The 21716-nt window shown below is 45.0% G+C and overlaps 2 protein-coding genes across 3 annotated transcripts; one reads left to right on the plus strand and one right to left on the minus strand.

Annotated features, from left to right (window-relative positions):
• Positions 1–114: 114 nt before the first annotated feature.
• LOC133893078 (photosystem II 10 kDa polypeptide, chloroplastic-like) lies at positions 115–7429 on the minus strand. The gene is made up of 5 exons (XM_062334046.1): positions 7205–7429; positions 961–1019; positions 825–880; positions 451–503; positions 115–334 (listed from the first exon to the last, which is right to left on the minus strand). The coding sequence occupies exons 1-5, from the start codon at positions 7365–7367 to the stop codon at positions 240–242; spliced, it is 426 nt and encodes a 141-aa protein (XP_062190030.1). The 5' UTR covers positions 7368–7429; the 3' UTR covers positions 115–239.
• Positions 7430–15076: 7647 nt separating this feature from the next.
• LOC133893359 (LRR receptor-like serine/threonine-protein kinase GHR1) lies at positions 15077–20936 on the plus strand. 2 transcript variants are annotated; one of them, XM_062334360.1, is made up of 4 exons: positions 15077–15365; positions 15752–17047; positions 18568–20109; positions 20238–20936. In XM_062334360.1, exons 2-4 carry the CDS (start codon positions 15982–15984, stop codon positions 20819–20821), a joined length of 3192 nt encoding a protein of 1063 aa, XP_062190344.1. In that variant the 5' UTR covers positions 15077–15365; positions 15752–15981; the 3' UTR covers positions 20822–20936. The 2 variants fall into 2 exon arrangements, with proteins under 2 accessions (XP_062190344.1, XP_062190345.1); XM_062334361.1 differs by lacking the exon at positions 15077–15365 and adding an exon at positions 15375–15542.
• Positions 20937–21716: the final 780 nt, after the last annotated feature.

The raw sequence follows: 21716 nt of genomic DNA on the forward strand, positions 1-21716 counted from the left end.
TTCATTGGTTTTATGTTCAATTATTTTGGTTCAGCCGTTCTGTCCATGTAACCTATCATGGCCTCGTCAGCTGAATCAATTGAATTCTGTTACTTTCTGAATTTCATCAGATCATTACTTGTTCATGGGATTTTTATTCACATCTGGTAATAAAGTCTAGGAACATATAGCTGAATACAGATCTATTGTAGATAATGTAAACACAACATGGTACATATTTGATTTGCTGCATCCAGGCTTCAAGAAGCCAAGGCACTAGTATTGTAGACAAGAAGAGCACCAGCCAGCAAAACTCCAGAAAGAGTGACTGCCCAGAGCAACAACCCTGTCTTTCCTGCATAAATCAAGGGAGGGAGATCATATGTGCCTAGGGAACTGAAACATCTGAAACTTTTAAAGTAGCATCGAGAACTTTAAGATTGTTGTTTTGGGAGGGTTTTCTGTGCATACCTCCAACATAAACGTCACCACTTGGAGACCATTCTTCTGGGTTATATATTGGGCTACATGGAAAAGATTAATCTCATTAAAATTGAAGGGGGTCTGGAATTATGAGTGTTATCCTGGTCTCATTTAAAAAAAAATCGTTTCAATATTATTCTGATAATTATTTCTTTTTTTAAAAAACAAGATTCTGGTCACTATTTCTTACTGAAGAGAACAGAAGTAGACCTTTCCCCGTACCAGATCTGTAGAATCTTGTATTTCTACTTTTTTTTATTGAGGAATTTTCTAGCACTAACATCAGGGTTGTGTTTAGACTGAGATTTGGCCTTAGTATATAAAAGTTGGTGATGTTGGTGGTTGGTCTGGGGTGAATTTAACTGTGCCCATCAACATTTGCTCCGTATTTGCTGACAAACTGGTAGACACCCTTTCCCTGATCAAAATGGAACAATATTAAGTGATGGTGATGCCTTTTCTGTCGATTTTTTCTTTATTTGCAACCTCAACACTGACCTTGGCTGGCCTTCCAGATGCGTCAACACCATCCTTGAAGTTCAATCCTCCAGCAGGCCCTGTACAATAACATAAAAAAAAAGTTTGTAAAAGTATTTTTTTTCTCGAATACGCAGGAGATCTGCGCATCTTTGATTAAGAAGAGTGAAATGTAAAATCTTACACAGCGACCCGGAGGAGGTCCAGTTACTTAGCACTCTAGGAAACCGGTTTTACATATACGCTAATATACAAACAAGTATCAACGTCCAAACAGAACGGAACCCCCAGCCTCCAGGTTACATGACGGACCCCTAGCGACACAACTGGTCGAGAAGGATAAGCATGTGCCTCGCCCCGGCGGCACACCATCGTTTGGTGTCCACCCCAAATGTGCGCCACTAAGGACTCAGTGGAAATGTGCCGGCTATTGAAGACAATGTTATTCCTTGACAGTTATATGCGTCAACATGTTAGGAGGAAGAGGGAGTCTATGCCTTTGCGAAGATCCCTGGTCACACGTTGACAAAGGTCGTACCACCAGTCGAGAAGAGCTGCTTCCTCCATCGGAGCGTGGACACCCAAGACTAGCCACCATACTTCACGAGCAAACGAGCAATGCACAAATATATGATTGGTTGTTTCTGGGCGCTGCGAACAATGGCTGCACGAGTCGTCCGACTGAAGTCCGTGGCCTTTCCTTCAAGCTGCGGTCCAGAGGCGACCATGGAGCCCAAGCCAAGCAAATAACCGCACCTTCGCTGGCGCCCACGATCTCCAGACCAATTGAGCTCCCTATAATCTAATGGACCCTTGGAACATGACTCCATAGGCTGATTTCGCTGAGTACTGCCCAGAAGAATTCCATCTCCAACAAGCACGATCAGGCTCATCACCCAGGGCGACAGTGCTCAGCTGTGACCATAGTCAAGGAACTGAGTGATTGCAGCAATGGAAAGGGGCCCCGAGATGTCTCGAACCCAATTGCGGTTGTGCAAGGCATCTTTCACCGTTCTTGTCTTGAGACGCGGTCGTGCGACACAGGCGACAAGATCCGGCACCGACGAGCGAAACGAGCTGCCATGAAACCAAGCATCGGTCCAGCAAAGCGTTGATTCCCCATTGCCGACTTGAAACATGGTAGACGCATCGAAGAGGGCAATGACCTCGGTGTACAATGAGCATCGATGTTGAATGGAGTTATGACCCGAGGGTTGAATGACTTGTGCCTCATCGGCTTTGTTGAGCAAGCAATTGAGGATGTCCATCACCAACACAAACAAGAACAGGGAAAGGGAGTCCCCTTGCCGCAGCCCTTTCGCGTGAAAGATATATGGTCCCGGGATTGAATTAAGGAGAATCCGAGTAGATGAGTAGCCCAGCAAGGCTTCAATCCATGAGCACCAACGAGGGCCGAAACCCCATCCCTTCATGGCCTTGGATATATCCAACTTAAATAGAAACTTCGGCCTTTTAGATTTCTTAAGCAACCTCGCCGTTGAGTGGACCAATTTGAAGGTGTTGTGAATTGAACGGCTGGAGATGAACGCGCTCTAGCTGCTGGTGATTAAGGAACTCAGCCTAGGTGCGAGGTAAAGAGACAAAGCTTTGGAGATTAGCTTACTGATGTTGTGTATTAGGCTTATGGGTTGATAGTCAGCAGCCATGGTTGCCCCTTCCTTCTTCGGTAAAAGAGTGATCAATGCTGAGTTGAGCCTATTGAAGCCTTAGTTGTCACCAGTGCCGAAGGCACAAATGGCGAGTGTTACAGCATCCTTGATGACACGCTATGCAGCGCGATAAAACTCCGTGGTGAAGCCATCGGGGCCTGGAGCCTTGTTGAGAGGCAGGCTCTTGATATCCCCAAAAATTTCAGCCTCGTAGAAGGGAGAATCGAGGAGCTGGAGGTCGATGGGCGAGATGTCGAGACCCACCAGGTCCACGGAGTGAGCCCTGGATGAGAAGTCACCTAGGATTGCTTTGAAGTGATCGAACAGCCTGCTCCATAGCAGGATGTGAGGAGATCGGCCCGTCCGATGTGAGAAGAGAGGTGATCACATTCTTGCGTTCCCGGAAATTGGCGAAGGAATGAAGTCTGGAATTGGCGTCGCCATCTCAGAGCCAAGCCACACCTGATCGACTATGAGCAATTGTGCGCTCAAGGGAACCAAGGCCAAGGCAGATAAATTTGAGATGCTTGCGTAACGCCGCCTCAGCAGTAGTGAGGCTCCGTCCATCCTGCGCGGCGTCAAGCCGAGCGATGAGCTCCCGAGCCATGAGCAACTGATCTTTGATATTGCCCACAGACTTGCTACTCTAGCGTTGAAGCGCTTTAGTCGTTTGTTGAAGCAAGATATCCAGCCGAGTTAACAGAGGTTTGGCTTGGTCGGCCGGCAACAACTTCCAGCCGTCTCAGACAGCGTCCAAGAAGCTGGGCAGCTTTGTCCAAAAAGCCTCAAAATGAAAGCGTCTACGCCTTTGGGTTGCCACCGAAGAAGAGAGCAAGAGGGGGCAATGGTCCGAGCATTCAGAAGATAAGGCCAGTAACAAGCTGTCAGGGAAGGCCATGTCCCATTCCGAGGACGCAAGCGGCATGTCATGTCTCACGAGGGTGGGAACAGTCCGCTCATTGGACCACGTGTAACGACGACCGAAGAGGTGGAGGTCCTTAAGCTCCTGTTCTGCGATGAACCGCTGGAACCAAGCCATGGATCTCCTGTCGAGGTTGGAGTTGTTCTTGTCTGCGGATGAGGTGATCATGTTTAAGTCACCGATTAGCAACAAAGGTCAAGGCGAATGTGAGCGAACCTGAGCGAGTTCCGAGAGGAAGGAGTCCTTAATATTCTCATCATTTGGACCGTAGACAACAGACGAAAGGAACCATCCGAAGGTGAGGTAGCTTGAATGTTGACAGAAAAATTGAACACTTGAACAACAGTTAAGGTAAAAGGTGGCCGGCAAGCCACGATGATTCCGCCTCTAGTGCCGGTTGCAAGCAAGAAGGAGAAGGTAGAGTAACCGAGACCACAAATTTCATTAACAATAAACGGAGTGACAACAACCAGCTTTGTCTCAAGCAGGCACACAATTGCAGGCTTGTGCTCAGCGATCACAGAACGGACAGCGCCACGTCGAGCCCTGAAATTTAGGCCACGGACATTCCAGCTTAAAATGTTAAAATTATCCATGCGGGGTAACAATACCCACTGCAACCAGCGACAGCTAACACCCCTAAGGCTCCTCGTTGATCACAGCGTTGTCAGTCGGTGCCCCCTAGCATGAAATAGCTCCTTGAGAGCCTGCAGATGCTGTTCAAACAGGGGTTTTTCGAACAATTTGAAGTAAGCCGTGCGCATCTCTGATGTAATGGCCTCATTGTTCTTGGCCAGGGCTAGACGGTGCATGATCAAAGCCTCCCCTCGCTTGGAGGGTCTGATTGAGGAGATGCTAGACTGGGTGGCCAGTCGGCCACTCCGCCGGGACCTGGTGTCTGAGCTCGGCTGAAGCGAAGTGGCACGGGTAGGCGTGGCCAGAAGCGTGGGGAGTTCCCTTGAGAGCCTCTGGAGGAAGGTGGAGACCACCGAGGCAGCTGCGAGACCCTCCCTTGAATTCGCGGCCGGAGCGGCAAGGTCGATCATCGGAGCCGGTTGAGGTGAATCAGCTGCCAGCTGAGGTGGGGTGGTGTAGTCCGTCCGACAACGGGGCCAGCAACGGAGCCTATGGCCCCTTCGTGAAGATGGTGAGCGACAGGCCGAGCGAATGGATCGACAACTGCGGCCCGCATAAGGAGGCCCAAGAAGAGAAGGGCCCGACTCATTGGGTGAGATGGGTGCCGAAGAAGCTTCTCCATGAGTGTGAGCGGACCCATGGCACTTTGGAGGGGCAACAATCACAACGCAACGCCGACGCCTAGAGTACACATGGGAGATGTGGCGATGAGTAAAGGGCACCTCGTGATCCTGCCTGACCATAGGGGCATAGGACGTGTTCGGATGGGTGGCTCAACTCGTGCATGCACCCGTCGATGCAGTACGCTCACGCAGAAGTTCGTTTGGATGCTTGGATCAGCGTTTGAAGCTTGTACCCGCCCATGCAGCTGTATCCACCCAGCCAGGCTCGGGGAAACGCTGGAATCAGTCGTTTCCGTCGGGCCTGGCTGGCGAGATGCAAAAATACTGTGTATATAAATTTTTTTATTTAACTTTCGATTTTATTTAGAGGTTCAAAAATTCTAAATATTTTCATGAGTAAATTAGAGGTCACTAACAACCCATTTTAATTAGTTTGATCTAAAAAGCTCAAGTCAATATTTACTTAAAATTCTCAAAAAATCGTAAAAAATTCACTAATATTTTTATCCGGTGATGTACTAATTTATAAAAATATTTTCAACCTAGGTTATTTGGTAAAAAAATGAGTTCCTTTGTATTACAACATATACTCGTGCAGATAACCAAATACAATCTCTTCTCAACTAGATTGAACACATGCAACCAACCAAACAGACCCTACTGCATCTCCCTAGCCTATCTCAACTCAGCCTGTATGACTCATACAGTCAGACTGAGAGCATGCAGGCAACCAAACATGCCCATAGTGGCTAGGCTCCTCCAGCATGGGGTCATAGGTGTTGATCAGAGTGTTTCCACGGGATGGGAGGTAGGCCACTATAGGGTCTGTAGGCGTAGCCTCTGACCCGCCGAAAGCAGAGAGCACAACATCCGTGTCCGAAGGCGTGGACAATCGAGGTACTGACGCCTTGGGTGATGCGACCAGGAAAGAACCAAAAGGTATGTGCACGGATGCCAAGGTGGTTGCAAGCAGTGCCTCGTCCTCCAGCCTCTTAATCCAGCAAAGGTTGCGACGGGATCCAGTGCAGTCGCAACTGCGACTACAAGTTACGACTGCACCGATTCTCGGCCACCCATTTCCGTGGTGAACAGTGCAGATGAATTGCTACAATACCAACTGCTACAGTAATTTTCAACATGGTATTTCTGCTACAGCCTCTTAATACAGTATTTCGCACAGGCCTCTACCGCCTGCTTCGCATCTGACGGCCGCTAATGCGACTGCACAAGAACCGGTTCCGCAAAGGTTGGATGGGAGTTGTTGGGTTGTCAAAACAGACCATGCATGGGGCGGGGCACCACGGAAGGAGACGACAACACGGCAGGGTACTGCCGGCCGCATAAGCCAGGCATGTCCACGGCTTGAAGAACCAAAGGCCGTCAGAGGACGACGGCCGGCAGACTATAAGGAAATTGTCAAGGTAGAACACCATGACTCTGAATTCCGCTGTCGGGACATCGATGTTGACAGCAATGTGAGCAGAAAGCTCGGATGCCTAGATATCCTGACAGGCTCGGTCGGCGTATGCCAAGACCACCCAACGTAGTCGATTCTCATCCGCTGAGAAAGAATCCGACCAAGGAACAATGCACCGCACAGGAGCAATGGTAGGGCCGTGGACAACGACCCCGTTGACGAAGTTCTACAACGGGGAAGGAGCCGCAAGCGCCGGTGGAGAACCTGGAGGGGTAGACCCAAACGCCTCAGAACTTGCGAGGGTAAAAGTGGCCCGAGATGAGCGCGGCTCCGACGAGGTCAAGAAGGACGGCGTAGCGCCTGTGGCCGCCGAACTCACCAGAGTGGAGGCGGCGGGAGATGACCGCCTTAGCTGACGGTGATGGCCCGATCCGTCGGATCTTGAGGAAGCATGTGAGGGACGCAGTGGATAAGCAGTTCAGACAACGCCCATCAAGAGAGGCGGGCAGACTTCGCTTTCAAGGAGGATGTTGCTGGCGAGGAGCGGCGCCCTTCAACGCACGGGAGCGACGACATGGGGCAACCAACTTCCAACCAGCATCGTCAATAGAGGGTACGGCCAACGGACGGGGAAGGAGGACCGGCGGGGCCCGCCTCGCAACGGCCATGAGGTCGGGGAGAGCGTCGGCGGAAAGTGGGGCGGGGAGGCCATGATCGCCGTTGCACCTCTTTGTAAATATTCAATTCAGGGACCGTGCTATATGGAGAATGCCATCCAGTATACTAGTACTATATCTTGTTTTATTCTTCTTTTGAGATTCACTTGTAAGAATAAAATGTTTCCTCAAGAAAATTTGGTATGCATATGTTTCCTCCAAAAAAGGTATGGTAAGCATATGCATGCATGAAGCAAGGAGCAACACATCTACTGTGTCAGATGCTTCAGCTTAATATCTGTAGTTCAATTTCTATGCTAGATTCTGTTTCAAGTACTGACCGAAAGGCTGAGAAGTCTGAATCTTCTTTGCTTTCTTGGCCATTACTCTTAAGGATGATGATCTTGCTGATGACTGGACCTGGATGCCTCGAAACCGCGGCCGTTCCAAGAATGGAGATGGAGATGATTTCAGAGCCAAAGAGGTCATGACAGAGGCTGCCATGTTGTATGACTCAAAATCACACTCTTCCTTTTGCTGTCAGTCTTTCTCTTTTTCTTGGCTAATTCATGTGCAGTTCTTGCTTTAAATACAAGAAGGCAGGTTAGAAGTAGCAGCAAGTGACTAAGCTCTGTTTGACAAGTGTCAGTTGCTGTGTTGTGCCGTGGACCCATGGGCCACTGCTGTTTGATCAATCTTATCCTTCACATGACTAACTGAACATGGTGGAATTTGAAGGAAACTTCTAGCTGGGGAACGGATAATCATGGGACTTGCTTTCTTTCTCCCCTGATTGAGAAATTTATTTGTTCTTTTGTGAGTCAGTTTTGCTAAGTGCAAATTCCGAATATTTTATCCAGTAAAGAAGTTCACATATTCATTTCAATATATTCTTGTCTCCGGTTCGTCAAATTATTGTATGCTTGTGTAGGGATTAAATCTTGAAGCAATCTGGTTCCTCATCAAGGGCAGAATGTTGGACTAACAGGGCAACAGGCTCGATTACAAAGAAGCTCATGCTGATAAGTGGTGAGACAGTCCTACTTCTATCACTATGAAGAAGCACCTCGATGCGTTGTCATGTTGCCAGTGTTTGCTTCCCAGTTTCTTGTGCCTGCAGGTTGCATGCTCCCACGCTCGTTTGACCAGCTGCCATTTATGTAGGCACAAATCTTTATGAGAGGGGAAAAATATGCATCATCATGGGACTTTTGATATTATGGGGTGTATATTGAGCTGCAATGCAGCAAAAAGAAAAAAATAATTAATTTTATGACAACTGAAAGAGATGGATGATCTCTGAACTTGTAGTCATTTATTTTTACTGACGTGTGTAGGCATTCTCATTTTCAGAGCCATGGCAGAGGCAACCACTTCTCTGTGATTACACTGGCTCACTCACTGAATTTCCTGAAATTTTTCTCTTTTCTTACTCATCATAGGCAATGCTTGGCTTAAATACAGAAACACGTTGCAAGATTTGTTAGTCGATTCTCAGTTGGATAGTTACTATAATGTTAATGTTCTTTCACGGGGCCGTGGTCATTTGTCTAACTCTGGTTTTGGTGATGTACTTTTATTTAGAAATGGAAAATTTTATTAACTTTTATCGTTACATCGAGACGATACAAACACACAAGAGTTTTCTCCAACCTTTACATAGCACAGATGCACACAACTAAGATACAAACACACCAAAGAAACATAATAAAAAGAAAAAGTAGAGTTGAATAAGCCAGAATCTGATCCCCACCTGTATGGTTTTAAATTTAGATGTGGAGGCTAGACTACCATCCAAACCGGTGATTTACTTGTGAAAATCTAGAACAAGCATGTAATCGGTGGTGAATGGATAATACTGAACTTAGTTTTTTTTTTTTTTGTGCAAAGCAACGCACTGGATCATTTGGGCCAGAATCTTATCAAGAAGGATGATCAAGTTTTGTTGGGCTAAAATTGGGCCTGAACCGTTCACCAGGAAACCATACCCAACAGAAGAGCCATCCTTCTCAGTCAGTTCCATGATTCTAGCACAGTGTGGCAGCCTCTTGATTGCAGTGACTAATTCCCCTCTGTCTCACACAACGAAACGGTTGGCTGCAGGTGCAAGCAAATAGGAGTACTACTTTACAACCCAAATCAAGCAAAGTAAACACAGAGGTGTCAAGTTTTTCAGAAGAAGAAAAATGGAGAGCAGATCATGAGCTCAACCAACAAAGGTCTTCATATGCCATGATGGACAGACAGTTAGGATTCTTGCCAGAAGCATCTGCAAAAACCCAGGCAAAGATTGTTTGGGAGTTGCATCTTTCTTCTGTGCAGGCACGGGCGTGTTTGTGTAGGGTCTGTGTTGGTGCTGATGGGGCAGGGCAATCATGAATCACTCTATTGTTCGTTACTCATTTTGTCTGCCAGTGGAGCAAGGCCCGTTAAATTAACTGATCTAAGTCCTAATCACTAGCCCTAACCAGAACTCTACAAAAGGTGTGGCTGGGTGTTTCTAGTAGAAGGGGTTCACCTTGCAACCAAGGTTGTCTGGATCCTAATACGTATCTTATGATCCTACGCAACCGGAATGATACGCATCCTTCCGTGGATCTTAATTATAATTGATGTGAATTTAGTGCACTTAAATTTCCAGAATTGAATTAAATTGATCAAAATCAACATTTTAGATTTCATTTCTTATAATATATTACAATTCTTGTGTCGAATATACATTTTTTTCAAAACAATTCTACCTAGAATCCCGATCCTGATAACTTGCAACTTGTGAATGAAGTGGATACATACATATAGATGAAAAGTACAATTAATTCATTGAAAGGAAAGAACATGGAAACGAAAAATCATCTTTAGTTCTTTACCAACCAATATGTCCTTTAGAGAACTTTTTTTCCACCAAGGGAAAACCACTGTGTTTCCTTTTATTAAAAGGACCCACAGATAGTCCTAGCCGAAACATTGTACAGGTCATACATCCCAAACAGGTTTAAAAGAGTGGTAATGGTGGCAACATATGCTCACCGACAACAATCTCAAGACAAATGGAGGAAACATAAGCTAAATTTGACACGTAACATGAAAGTTAAAGTCTGACACTTTTTCTCACGATGGATCACCTTGTAGCAATATCACTGTTCATAAACTGTTGTACCATCACTGTAGTATCAGATCCTATTCATTCATCTGAGATCCAACACCTCACGATGGAGTGAAGTCGTGAAGTCAGATGATCCTATTCCATTCATTCAACCGGCTCATGTGTTCTTGAAGAAATCTTGCCGCCAATACTTTAAATTAGTAATGTCCTTCAATGAACATTACCGGACACCTTTTCTTTTAGATAATTTTTTTCTGAACAATACTTTAGATATTTTTTAATGCTGCTTTTCCTTCCTTAAGGTAGGTCTGTACTTCCCTGTATTTAGTCTGTAGTCAACTCCATGTTAGTATACTTATCAAAACTCAAAGGGCAAAAGTGAGTAAAAATTTCCAGTTTCGTGCTACGAACTTTCCTGCTACTAGCTAGTGCGTGCAAACTGTTCCATGCATGCAGCAGAAGCCTGAACATTTGGCGTCCTCTCTTCGCTGTAAAGACATAACTGCAGCATGCGCCGATCTAAAGGAAGTAAACACCTCACTCTTGTCCTAATCAGTCATCTCTAAATTACTTAGAATACTGTTCTGTTGTAGACAGCCGATAAAACATGCTCTGCTCTTTGTTTTGTTTTGTTTTGCTAGACCATTAGCAGTCTAAACCAAACAAATAAGGTAAGACCATAGACCATATGTTACTGTACAGTTATTTCTCATTTCCTTTCTCATCCGTTTTGTCAGAAGACAAGAAGATTGACCATAGCAACTAAGACTTGCTAACTAGTTCTATAAGTAGACTTGATGTACTACTAATTCCAATCAAGAGAGATAGGAAAAACAAACGATCAAGACAGGTAACACTCGCAGCAATAGTACTGACTCATTTCAGCCAAGAGAGAACTGAATGCATTTGTACAAGTTTGGTGCTGTCCCCACACAATCCATTCAAGCTGGAGCTGTTTGTTTAGCCTCTACTGTTTGTACTTATGTGTGGTTGCTTTCACAAGTTTGGCATTGACTTACCATAAAGCTGAACTTGGTTGGAATTGGACTCCTAAATTGGCTGAGTTTGTGCTTGAATACAAGCCATGTCTGCACCCAGAGATTAAAATTTCGCCGAAATTTCAGCAAAATTTTGCAAATTTCGGGAATTTCAGAGGAGAATGAAATATCTAATTTTGGAATTTCCTTTCACTGACATGTTGGACCAATAGAGCAGAGAACGAAAAATAATAGTTGCTAATTTCGGTCTTTTCGCAGGTGAATGAAAAAGAATATAAAACAAAATTGAGATCCCAGCTGCACCTTTACACTTTTACATCTTCAGGTAAAAGCAATTAAGGCCCACTTAGGGGATATGATCCAGATCAAGCTGTAATTCACAACATGATTAAAGCTAGGTAGTTACTGTTAAACTCACCTACAAAGTTTGGAAAAGTGTCAGGCATTTCCTCTAAAGCAGCAAACTCAACAAACTTCGGGCCAGCCCTGCACTGCATGCCAGCAGCGGACAATCATGATACAGCTTCAGTTGGAGAGAGAGAGAGAGAGAGAGAGAGAGAGAGAGAGAGAGAGAGAGAGATGGGCCTTGGCTTTGGATGCTGTTTGGATGCTGCTGAGACCTTTGACCCTTTATCAATGCCTAACCACCACAACCTCTCTGGTCTGGTGCCTGCAATTGCACCCTTATAATAAGATCTGGCATCCATTGGCAAAAGAAGGGTAGTGTGGTCCATCCGATCGATTAAAATTTGTTTCAATCTCACTTCATCCAATCACAAATGATGCAGCTGTAGACTAGTAGTACTAGTATCTTTGATATGCATAGCAGCAGGCATCTGTGTAGCAGCAGCACTGCAAGAGCTGTGAATAAACTATGGAAGATTACAGGTGCTGGGGTCAAAATACACATGGGCAACTTTGCTTGATGACAGAAAGATGACAATCTGTTTACTTAAAAATGAAACGAAAAGGCAAAAGAAAGGTACTCAAAGTGAGAGTGAAGTTGTTTATCTGAAAAGATCAACAGGATCGTCAGAATGTGAAACTTTTCCACCTGGTATACAAAATGGAGAAAATTAAGACAAAACTTTGGCAAAGAAACCTTTTTCGTTGCGTCTAGTTGTTACTACAAACGTTCACACCAATCACCAACTTAACCACGCATGGTTAGTAACAAAAGCAAGCATAATAAACTGAACTGGTAACTAGTTGGACATGGATGCAATAACAGCCGAGACGGAGAAAATCAACCACAAAGGATATATTCAAAAAATCTGGGTCAAATAAAATGCAGGCTGGACAGAGATTGCACTAACACTGTGGCCTTCAAAGAATACGATCTCAAGGCGTGTTTGGAACGCAAGGATTTTCGCAAGGAACAGCGCCATCCCAAATGGAACTTTATGTAACGGTGATTTTGTTCAGGCACGCGGTGAAGAATTTGCTTCGACTGTAGCTGGTGCCATGGCGCGAAAGGCTGACGAACAGTACTCTTACACGCACCAGCTATTGATGCCCAGCTACGGATCCTTACAGTTACTGCATAGAGGCTGACACTGGGTCCGGATCCACATATAAGCCTCTGTATATTACTGTAGAGAATCCGATCAGGTGGACAGACGTCTGAAGTAACTGTATGAAATGACATCGTGGTCCACAGGCTGGGCGACTAAGAACCAGATCTCGCTCATTTTTACCGGCGTGCAGTGTCCTGTTTCACATGCATGGCAGGATTAGGAACTGTTTCGTCTACCATCCTCCATTTGACCATGCCATTGCCATGGGACCTTGGGCATATAAAGGATCCTGTTCTATCCTGTGCTTCAGCTGGCGGTATTTTTTAATGATGGGAGTATTTTTTAGCTGAGGAGTGGCAGTGGCAACTGCAGAAACGGACCCACACCAGGTGGGGCCGGGCCCACGTGACAGGAGGATCCTCTGTGACGGCACGCCATGGGATGATAAGCACCTACGTAACTCTCTCACCAACCACTTTGGAGGCATGAAAAAAAACAAATTCTTGTGCCACACTTTTGATTTCGCTACTTGTAAATACTATGTGATATTAATATAGTAGTATCTAGTTTGGATATTGTGGTCATCTTCGTCACGGACTCGTGAGCAGAGCAGCGCCGAGCTGATGCGTCCCGGCCAGCCTCGGCGGTCGCCACGGTGGCGCGACCACGCGAGAGGGAGGGAAACGCGCTGGTCTTCCCCGTGTTCCGCGGCCACACGCAGCTGTGCATCGGCATCAACTCCGGCTACCGCGGAGTCCGGCCGCCACGCCACGCCATGAGCTCTAGTGACCCGCCTTCTCGCTGCGGCGTAGGGCCTGTTCAAAGTAGAAGTAAATTGTGTATTTTTTTTCTGTCGACTTAAGTTTTTTTAATTGATTAGAGTATGCAATTCAATTTGATATCACTAGCGCATCAACCTGTGCGACTGCACAGGCTAGAAATTTAACTTACAGCTGAATTCTAGATATTTGTGTTAATAATGGTTGTATGCTAAGATACATCAGTTATTTATATTTAAATATTAGGATGTAAAATATAATGTAATTTTTATTCATAATATTGGAATCATGTTTATTATTTGTGAATAGATCTAATTTATAATTTTCATTTTATGTGTTATGCAAATTGATTTTTATTTGTTTCTTGATTTTTTGAAATTATTATTATTTTTAATGTCGTCACCGAATCTCATATTATTTTTTATGTGAGAATCCGTAATATGTTTGCGTTTTGTTGTTTTAATTTTGTAATGTTTGATTATACACATATTTAATTGGTATATTTTAATTGATTTGGAAAAGTGTATTGATTGCTAACGTAATTAAGTTAGAGTTTGCTAACGTAACCTTATTGGACAAAGGGTATCTATATAAAAAAAGGAAAAACAAGGCAAGAAGTAGTCTTGGAGTTGGACTCTATGATTTTTTTTAATCTTTTGTTTCTTTTGATTGTTGATCTATGGTTACAGTTAGTCAATCAATCAATTCGACGGTCGGATATTTTGCTTTTTTATGAGAATTTTTAGAATTTTTCTATGATTAATGTGGAGGCACCACCAATTAGTAAATATAAGATAGCGAGATGTCTTGGTTCGAGTAAAAATTGCAGATGACTTTTATTTTTATATTTGAGGTCTGAAAAAGTCTTAACGTGCTGGTGAGTATTAAAGTATAAATAAATTGCCTACATTTTCTATAAACTTAGGGATTGTTTGGTTCTTATCACATAAAGCTAAGCTAAAATTTAGTTATATTAAAATTGAGGTTATATCAAGTAATATTTGGTTTGAGGTAAGTCAAATTTTTAGTCGACTAAAAATCGAAGCAGCTATTTTATCTAGCTATGCTATAGAAAAAAAAAATTGCGAGATCAAAATTTTCAAAGCACGATCAAATTTTTATCTTAAACTAAATAGAAGTCAAAATTTTTATATATAGTCAAATTTTAGTTTAGCTTGTTGAGGGCAAGAAATAAACAGCCCCTAAGCTTTTGAGCCTCGCAGGGCACTCGGCGTGGGGAGTGAGCCGCATTTGAGGCGCGGTTTTGGGGTCCGCGAGGGAAGCTGCTGTTGGCGCGGCCCCGTTTTGGCGGGTGAGAGAAAAAAGCGGGAAACGCCGGAAAAAGAGATTAAAAAAGAGCAGCGTGGAGGACCGCGGGCCCCCCTGCTTTGTCGTTTTTAGTGTTCACCCCTTCCAAATCTAGTATTTCCGGAGGCTCGTGATGTTGGTCGAGAATCGAGAGGCTTACGTTACCAGCACAGCAAGAATGGCCGAGCTATAGGCCTAGCTTTATGAATGGCTGTCTCTACCGGAGCACATAGATTTTTCTTCCGAGCAAGCTAGGAGAGCATCATGACGCCTATGTTCATTTCATGGAAAAGTTAACAGTGCATATATGATCATATGAATAGACCAGAGCAATTCGATTGCATGATGATAGTTGTGCTCCAGCCTAGATTAAGCACAGTTGACCAAAGCTAGACCCATTCTCAGATGGATCGGAAATCTAAATTGTGACCTCTCCCAAGGACCGAAACGCAAAGAGAACAGTAAAATACTAGTACCCGCGAAAGGCAATGGAGCAAGGACAGAGAAACGACACTCGCACCCCCCACTGCTCGCTGCCCCCCAGCTCCAGCCACCACCCCACTCTCCACTCCGCTCCCCAGCTGACTCCCCTCCTCCTCCGCCACCCCAGCAGCAGCTGGGAACCCATTCCTAGCTAGGGTTAGGGTTCCGTAGTTGCCGTCTTCCCCCGGGCTCCTCCCTGACCCCATTGCCTTCCCTTCCTCCCCTGCAACCCAGCTCGGCACACTCATTCATTCATTCTCTAAGGTGGTGGGTGCTGGTCTTAATGCCCTGAGAACAGCCGGTTTCATTGCTCGGTAAGGAGATGTACTTGCTGCTGTTCTTGGTTGGTTTGCGTTGCATCTGTGGTTTCTTGGATGGGTGAACTAAGCTAAAAGGGTGTGTGTTTTTGAGCTGTGTTCATGGTTCAATCCCCTCCAAAACAAGTGTTCGTGGTTCAAGTTGTGGTGGGTGCCTGTTTTTAGTGGGCAAAGGTAGCACTTTTACCTGCGTTACTGAGAGATTAAAGCTGTGGGGTTTAACTATTTGGATCCTTAAAGATGATTTTTTTTCAGAAAGAGATGCATTTTTTTTTGTTATTTATGCTAGATTTTTAGCTGCCCGTGAGCTAAAAGATTCGGTTTTTAGGGGGTTGTTAAAGATGGAATCTGGGCTGAAATTGACATTCTTGTGCTCATTTCAGGTTTAAAGGAGTTTAAGGAATCTGGGGTTTTACGGCAGTGTGGGTTGCTGCTGTAGAGATCAGGTGAAAGGGACAAGTGCCGTGGCTATTAGTAGCAGTGTGCACTAACAGCTGTGTGATAGCTACACTGCGCGCACGCTCACCCCGTTTTTATCCAAGAAATGCATCAGGTGCTGTGTTCTTGAAGCCTGGTAGATTCCAGTCTTTTCGTGGAAGACAGACAGACAGTGATGGGGCTTCTTGGGGGTTTCTTGGTGTTGCTCCTTCTTGCTTCCCCTGCATTTGGCCAGCTGCCTTCGCAGGACATCCTTGCGCTCCTCGCGTTCAAGAAGGGGATCACGCATGACCCTGCTGGTTTCATCACCGACTCCTGGAACGATGAGTCGATCGATTTCAATGGATGCCCGGCTTCCTGGAATGGCATTGTGTGCAATGGGGCGAGCGTGGCGGGGGTTGTGCTCGATGGCCATGGAATCTCTGGTGTTGCTGATCTCTCTGTGTTTGCCAACCTCACCATGCTTGTGAAGCTCTCTATGGCCAATAATAATCTCTCTGGGAGCCTCCCAAGCAATGTGGGTAGTTTGAAGAGCTTGAAGTTCATGGATATCTCTAACAATCAGTTCTCGGGTCCAGTCCCTGAAGATATTGGCAAGCTTCGAAGCCTGCAGAATCTGTCACTTGCTGGGAACAACTTTTCAGGGCCACTGCCTGAGTCCATCGACGGGCTTATGTCGCTTCAGTCGCTTGATGTGAGCGGCAACTCATTGTCAGGCCCATTGCCTGCTGGTTTGAAAGGTCTGCGGAGCATGGTGGCACTGAACCTGTCACACAATGCCTTCACAAAGGGTATTCCGGCTGGGCTTGGACTCCTTGTGAACCTCCAGTCTGTGGATCTGAGCTGGAACCAATTGGATGGTGGTGTTGATTGGAAATTCTTGATTGAGTCAAGTGTTGCTCATGTTGACTTCAGCGGGAACTTGCTCACCAGTACTACCCCCAAAGAGCTCAAGTTTCTAGCAGATATTTCAGAGACAGTTCTATATCTGAACCTGAGCCACAATAAGTTGACTGGGTCATTGATCGATGGGGTTGAGCTCTCGACCTTTGGGAGACTGAAGGTGCTTGATCTGAGCAGTAACCAGTTATCTGGTGACCTGCCAGGGTTCAATTATGTTTATGATCTTGAAGTTCTGCGACTTGCAAACAATGCATTCACTGGATTTGTACCTAGTGGGCTTCTGAAGGGAGATTCTCTGGTACTAAGCGAACTGGACCTAAGTGATAACAAACTGACAGGTATTAACTCTACTTAACAATTGTTCTTTCAGTACTTCTATTCCTTTTTCCTGCATGCTATGCGATGTCCATCCTTATTATGAAGATCACAGAGAGTGATATCATTTCTTTCACTAAATCAAGAACATTTATGAACACTTTTTTTATCTAGCATTCTAGCACTTTTTTTTTCTCGACCACGAGGAGAGACTCTCCCGGGCATTTTTTAATTTTAAGGTAGGGGAGTACCGAACCCTGGCTGGCCAGAAAACTCGCTGAAACCAGTTTCTCAAGGAGTACCCACAAATTGATGCGCCCCGGGTTCGAGAGAACCCTGGTGGCCGTTCCCTCTACCGGAGGCACTAACCACTGAGCTACTGCTTAGTTTCTTTATCTAGCACTTGGTGTTGTTTGATCTTGTATGTCACCCTATTTATGCGATGTCAATTATTCTTTGAGCTGCTGATTACCTAAGACAAGTGAACTCAATGATCTGTGGTCAAGTTCGCACCTGTTAGCTTATTCTGGTTTTGCCTTAGGTTAGTTCTATATAGAGTATTCATTTAGCATCGGAGATTCTTTGTATGTCAATCATTGCTCATATTGTTGTCTACTGCAGCATTGCCTTAAAGCTTCATTTATTTTGTTCAGTGCAACTAATGAATCAGTCCTTGTTTCAAACAAAAAAAAAATATAAATTTACGAATTGGTGATTGCTAGCTTGATATAGTTTTAGACATGCAGAGGCTGGTTGGTTATATACATATATTACAGTAGCATGATTGAGAATTGATGAATGAAAGGAGATAACAAAACATGCAACACAAATAAAAAGTTATGTTAGGTAGAAATGACTAATTGCATTTCAGTGTTGAGTTCATGATGCATGACAGAAAAATAGATTTCTGGTATTAGATATATAGCTTTGACATGCAGAGAAGCAGGTTTTTCGGGGTTATATATCCTGATGGAATGATATCTTATTGATGAAAAGAGATAATGCAATGGGCAGACCTCACAAATTGTCATGTTTAATTAAGATGCACTGCAAATTTCTGTTTTTAGTACATAATACATGGAAGTAATCTGTGGGTCTGCTGTGTAGCTGTTCAGTTTACATCCTGCTGTACTAATTCTCAAGAGTTGCAGTGCATTGTATCTCCATCATTCTAGTTATAGTACCTTACACCACTCTGAGCTTCCCAAAATTATTACTCTGCCCTGGCCTGCAAAATAAAGAACTAGGCCATCTTGCCATGTGGTTGGTTTTAAATGCTGTGGACTCCCTTCTAATATCAACAAGTATTAATATGAGGCAGCCATTTGTATACACAGGATTACCAGATCCAACTGTATCAGCTATCAATGTCTTACTTTGAGTAAAGCAAGTTCATTACTCCTAGAAGTCAATACATTAGCAGTTACCGCAACTGGTATACAAAGAACATGAATATTATGTGTACAAATGCATTTACCAACGTTTTCATATTTCCTATCCGTTTATTATCTTTTGGACTAACTGTATTTACTATACTGTGCAGGGCATATCAATATGATCACATCAACTACCTTGCAAATCCTTAATTTGTCCTCCAATGCTCTTTTTGGGGATCTTCCATTGCTTGCTGGGAGCTGCACTGTGTTAGATCTATCAAATAACAAGTTTAGAGGAAATTTATCAGTTATTGCCAAATGGAGCAGTGATTTGGAATATGTTGACCTTAGTCAGAACAACTTAACTGGGACAATTCCTGATGTGAGCTCTCAGTTCCTTCGTCTAAACTACCTAAATCTTTCCTATAATTCTCTATCTAACAGCATCCCTGAAGCTGTTGTTCAGTACCCCAAACTTACTGTACTTGACCTGAGCTCCAATCAGTTCCGTGGACCTATTCCTGCTGATTTACTCACTTCGTCCATGCTGCAAGAGCTCTACATCCAAGATAACATGCTTTCTGGTGGTATATTGTTTCCTGGATCCTCATCCAAAAATTTGAGTCTTCAAGTGCTTGATATCTCTGGAAATCACTTCAATGGAAGCCTCCCTGATGATATTGCCTCCTTATCTGGTCTCCGAGTTCTTGACATATCTACAAACAATTTCTCTGGTACATTACCTGCTGCTGTCACTAAGCTTGGGGCGCTTACTGATCTTGACATATCAACGAATCAGTTCACTGGGCCATTGCCCGAGGAACTTCCAGACAGCCTCCTATCCTTCAATGCATCCTATAATGACCTATCTGGTGTTGTGCCAGTGAACTTGAGGAAGTTTCCAGAATCTTCCTTCCATCCTGGGAACTCAAAATTAGAGTATCCTGTTAGCTCATCTGGATCTGGCAATTCCCCATCTGGTTCAGGAGGTGGCAAATCACTCGGTACAGCTGCTAAAGTAGCAATTGTAGCAGCTAGCATTGTTGTTCTTGTCATCCTTATCCTGATTGCTATTGTATGCCACTACAAGCGGATTTCACGGCAGTTTCCTAGCTCAGACAAGGTTTCAGACAAGAACCTCCACCGGGCTACTAAAGACATTGCCAGTATGAAAGGAAAGGACAGCAAAGGTGGTTTGGTCTCAGTAGATGAGCTTGCTACTCGAAAGGGCTCTACATCTGAAGCACTAAGCCAAGAAGAGAAGTCAGCTGTTGGGGGCTTTTCGCCGTCCAAGGGCAGCCGCTTCTCTTGGTCACCGGATTCTGGAGAGGCATATGGCCAGGAAGGCTTAGCACGGTTGGACGTCAGATCACCTGACAGGTTAGCAGGGGAATTGCATTTTCTGGATGAAACAATCACACTGACACCAGAGGAACTTTCAAGGGCACCGGCTGAAGTTCTCGGCAGGAGCAGCCATGGAACGTCGTACAGGGCGACACTGGAGAACGGTGTCTTCCTGACTGTAAAATGGCTGAGGGAAGGTGTCGCAAGGCCCAAGAAAGAGTTTGCGAAGGAGGCCAAGAAATTTGCAAACATTCGGCATCCAAATGTGGTTGGCTTGCGGGGGTACTACTGGGGTCCAACACCACATGAGAAACTGATCTTGTCGGATTATGTTGCGCCAGGAAGTCTTGCTAGCTTTCTATACGGTAATGCCCTCATTTACCGATTTCCTGTTTCTGCAGATGCCTTAATCTGACTATAGGGTTCTTGACTACTCCATCTGCAAATCCTTGTAACCTCCTACTAACAGAGATGTTTTTCTGTATCTGAGCAGATCGACCGGGAAGGAGAGGTCCTCCACTGACCTGGGCACAGCGTCTGAAGATGGCGGTCGACGTCGCGCGTGGCCTGAACTACCTCCATTTCGACCGAGCAATGCCCCACGGGAACCTCAAGGCCACCAACATCCTGCTGGACGGCCTTGACCTCAACGCCCGCGTCGCCGACTACTGCCTGCACCGCCTGATGACCCAGGCTGGCGTCGTGGAGCAGATCCTCGACCTGGGTGTGCTGGGCTACCGCGCCCCGGAGCTGGCAGCCTCCAAGAAACCCGCCCCTTCGTTCAAGTCCGACGTGTACGCCTTCGGCGTCGTGCTGCTAGAGCTCCTGACCGGCAGGTGCGCGGGCGACGTCGTCTCGGGGTCCGAGGGCGGCGTCGACCTCACCGACTGGGTCCGGCTGCGGGTGGCAGAAGGCCGGGGATCGGACTGCTTTGACCAGGCCATGGCCTCAGATTCTGAGAACCCACAGGCTGTGAAGGGCATGAAGGAGGCGCTGGGCATTGCACTGAGATGCATCCGGCCGGTCTCCGAGAGGCCGGGGATCAAGTCTGTGTACGAGGATCTTTCATCAATCTAGCTACCCTCGTTGCTTAGCTTTAGATTAACACTCTCTCTGTGTTAGAACGTGTGTGTGGGTTGTCTGAAACTCTAGTGCTGCGGTAGCAAGCAAATTCAAGTGTATTTTGGCCTCACCTTGATGCCTGCGAGTTCAAATGGAATGTCTCATTGGTTGCCAAAGTGTTTCATTATTTGTGCAGTACCCTTTTGTTTTGCATCTTGATCCCCCCAGTCGTATCTGCACTCAAGGCTCAGCCAGTATGAATTTCATGATTCTATTACAAATATTTCGAAGGATATTAATTTTTTTGAAGTCTGACAGCATGTATGTCGAGTTGTCAGTTGTCAAAATTTAGATTTTGTCATGCGATTTTACGACTTTACGATCTAGATTAAATTTCGATTTTATCATACATTTTACGATCTAGATTGACTGGATTGATTCTACAATTCTTGTCAGTAAATTTTACATTTTTATGTGGCTGCCTGCCGCTGCGCCTCCCGGGGTCTGTATTCGATCGAGGCTTGTTCTATGTTCCTGATGTCCTATCCTTATGAGTTTTTGTGCTTTTTTTTGGGAGGACTGACGTGTTCGTTCTTGTAGAGTGATGAGATCGTGTAGAATACACTGCACTGTTCATTGATCATGATGTGGATACATTTATACACAGATACAAGCACCATCGTGCAGTAACTAACTCCATACATGCAGCTACTGGACTCCCTATTCACTAGCTAACATTCAGGGAGGAGCTGGTAGTGGCACCGGGAGAATAGCTCCGGATCAACTGATAGCATCTATATTTTTATAAAATATACGAGTTATGATAGAATCGGATCTATACCGTACATAGTATATGATCCTTCCCCGCATCTTACAACCGCTCAGCCGCTTCTTAGGCTGATTTGGACAC

The sequence above is a fragment of the Phragmites australis genome, chromosome 15, assembly GCF_958298935.1.
Source record: "Phragmites australis chromosome 15, lpPhrAust1.1, whole genome shotgun sequence".
In the NCBI taxonomy this organism is placed as follows: Eukaryota; Viridiplantae; Streptophyta; class Magnoliopsida; order Poales; family Poaceae; genus Phragmites; species Phragmites australis.

Excerpts from the sequence above, each read along its gene's own strand:
- LOC133893078 (XM_062334046.1), bottom strand. The coding sequence starts at position 7,367 with ATGGCAGCCTCTGTCATGACCTCTTTGGCTCTGAAATCATCTCCATCT. Across the intron at positions 1,020-7,204 it reads TCAGACTTCTCAGCCTTTCG|GGCCTGCTGGAGGATTGAAC; the intron begins GTCAGTACTTGA and ends GTTATTGTACAG. Across the intron at positions 881-960 it reads CATCTGGAAGGCCAGCCAAG|GGAAAGGGTGTCTACCAGTT; the intron begins GTCAGTGTTGAG and ends CATTTTGATCAG.
- LOC133893359 (XM_062334360.1), top strand. The coding sequence starts at position 15,982 with ATGGGGCTTCTTGGGGGTTTCTTGGTGTTGCTCCTTCTTGCTTCCCCT. Across the intron at positions 17,048-18,567 it reads AAGTGATAACAAACTGACAG|GGCATATCAATATGATCACA; the intron begins GTATTAACTCTA and ends TATACTGTGCAG. Across the intron at positions 20,110-20,237 it reads TCTTGCTAGCTTTCTATACG|ATCGACCGGGAAGGAGAGGT; the intron begins GTAATGCCCTCA and ends GTATCTGAGCAG.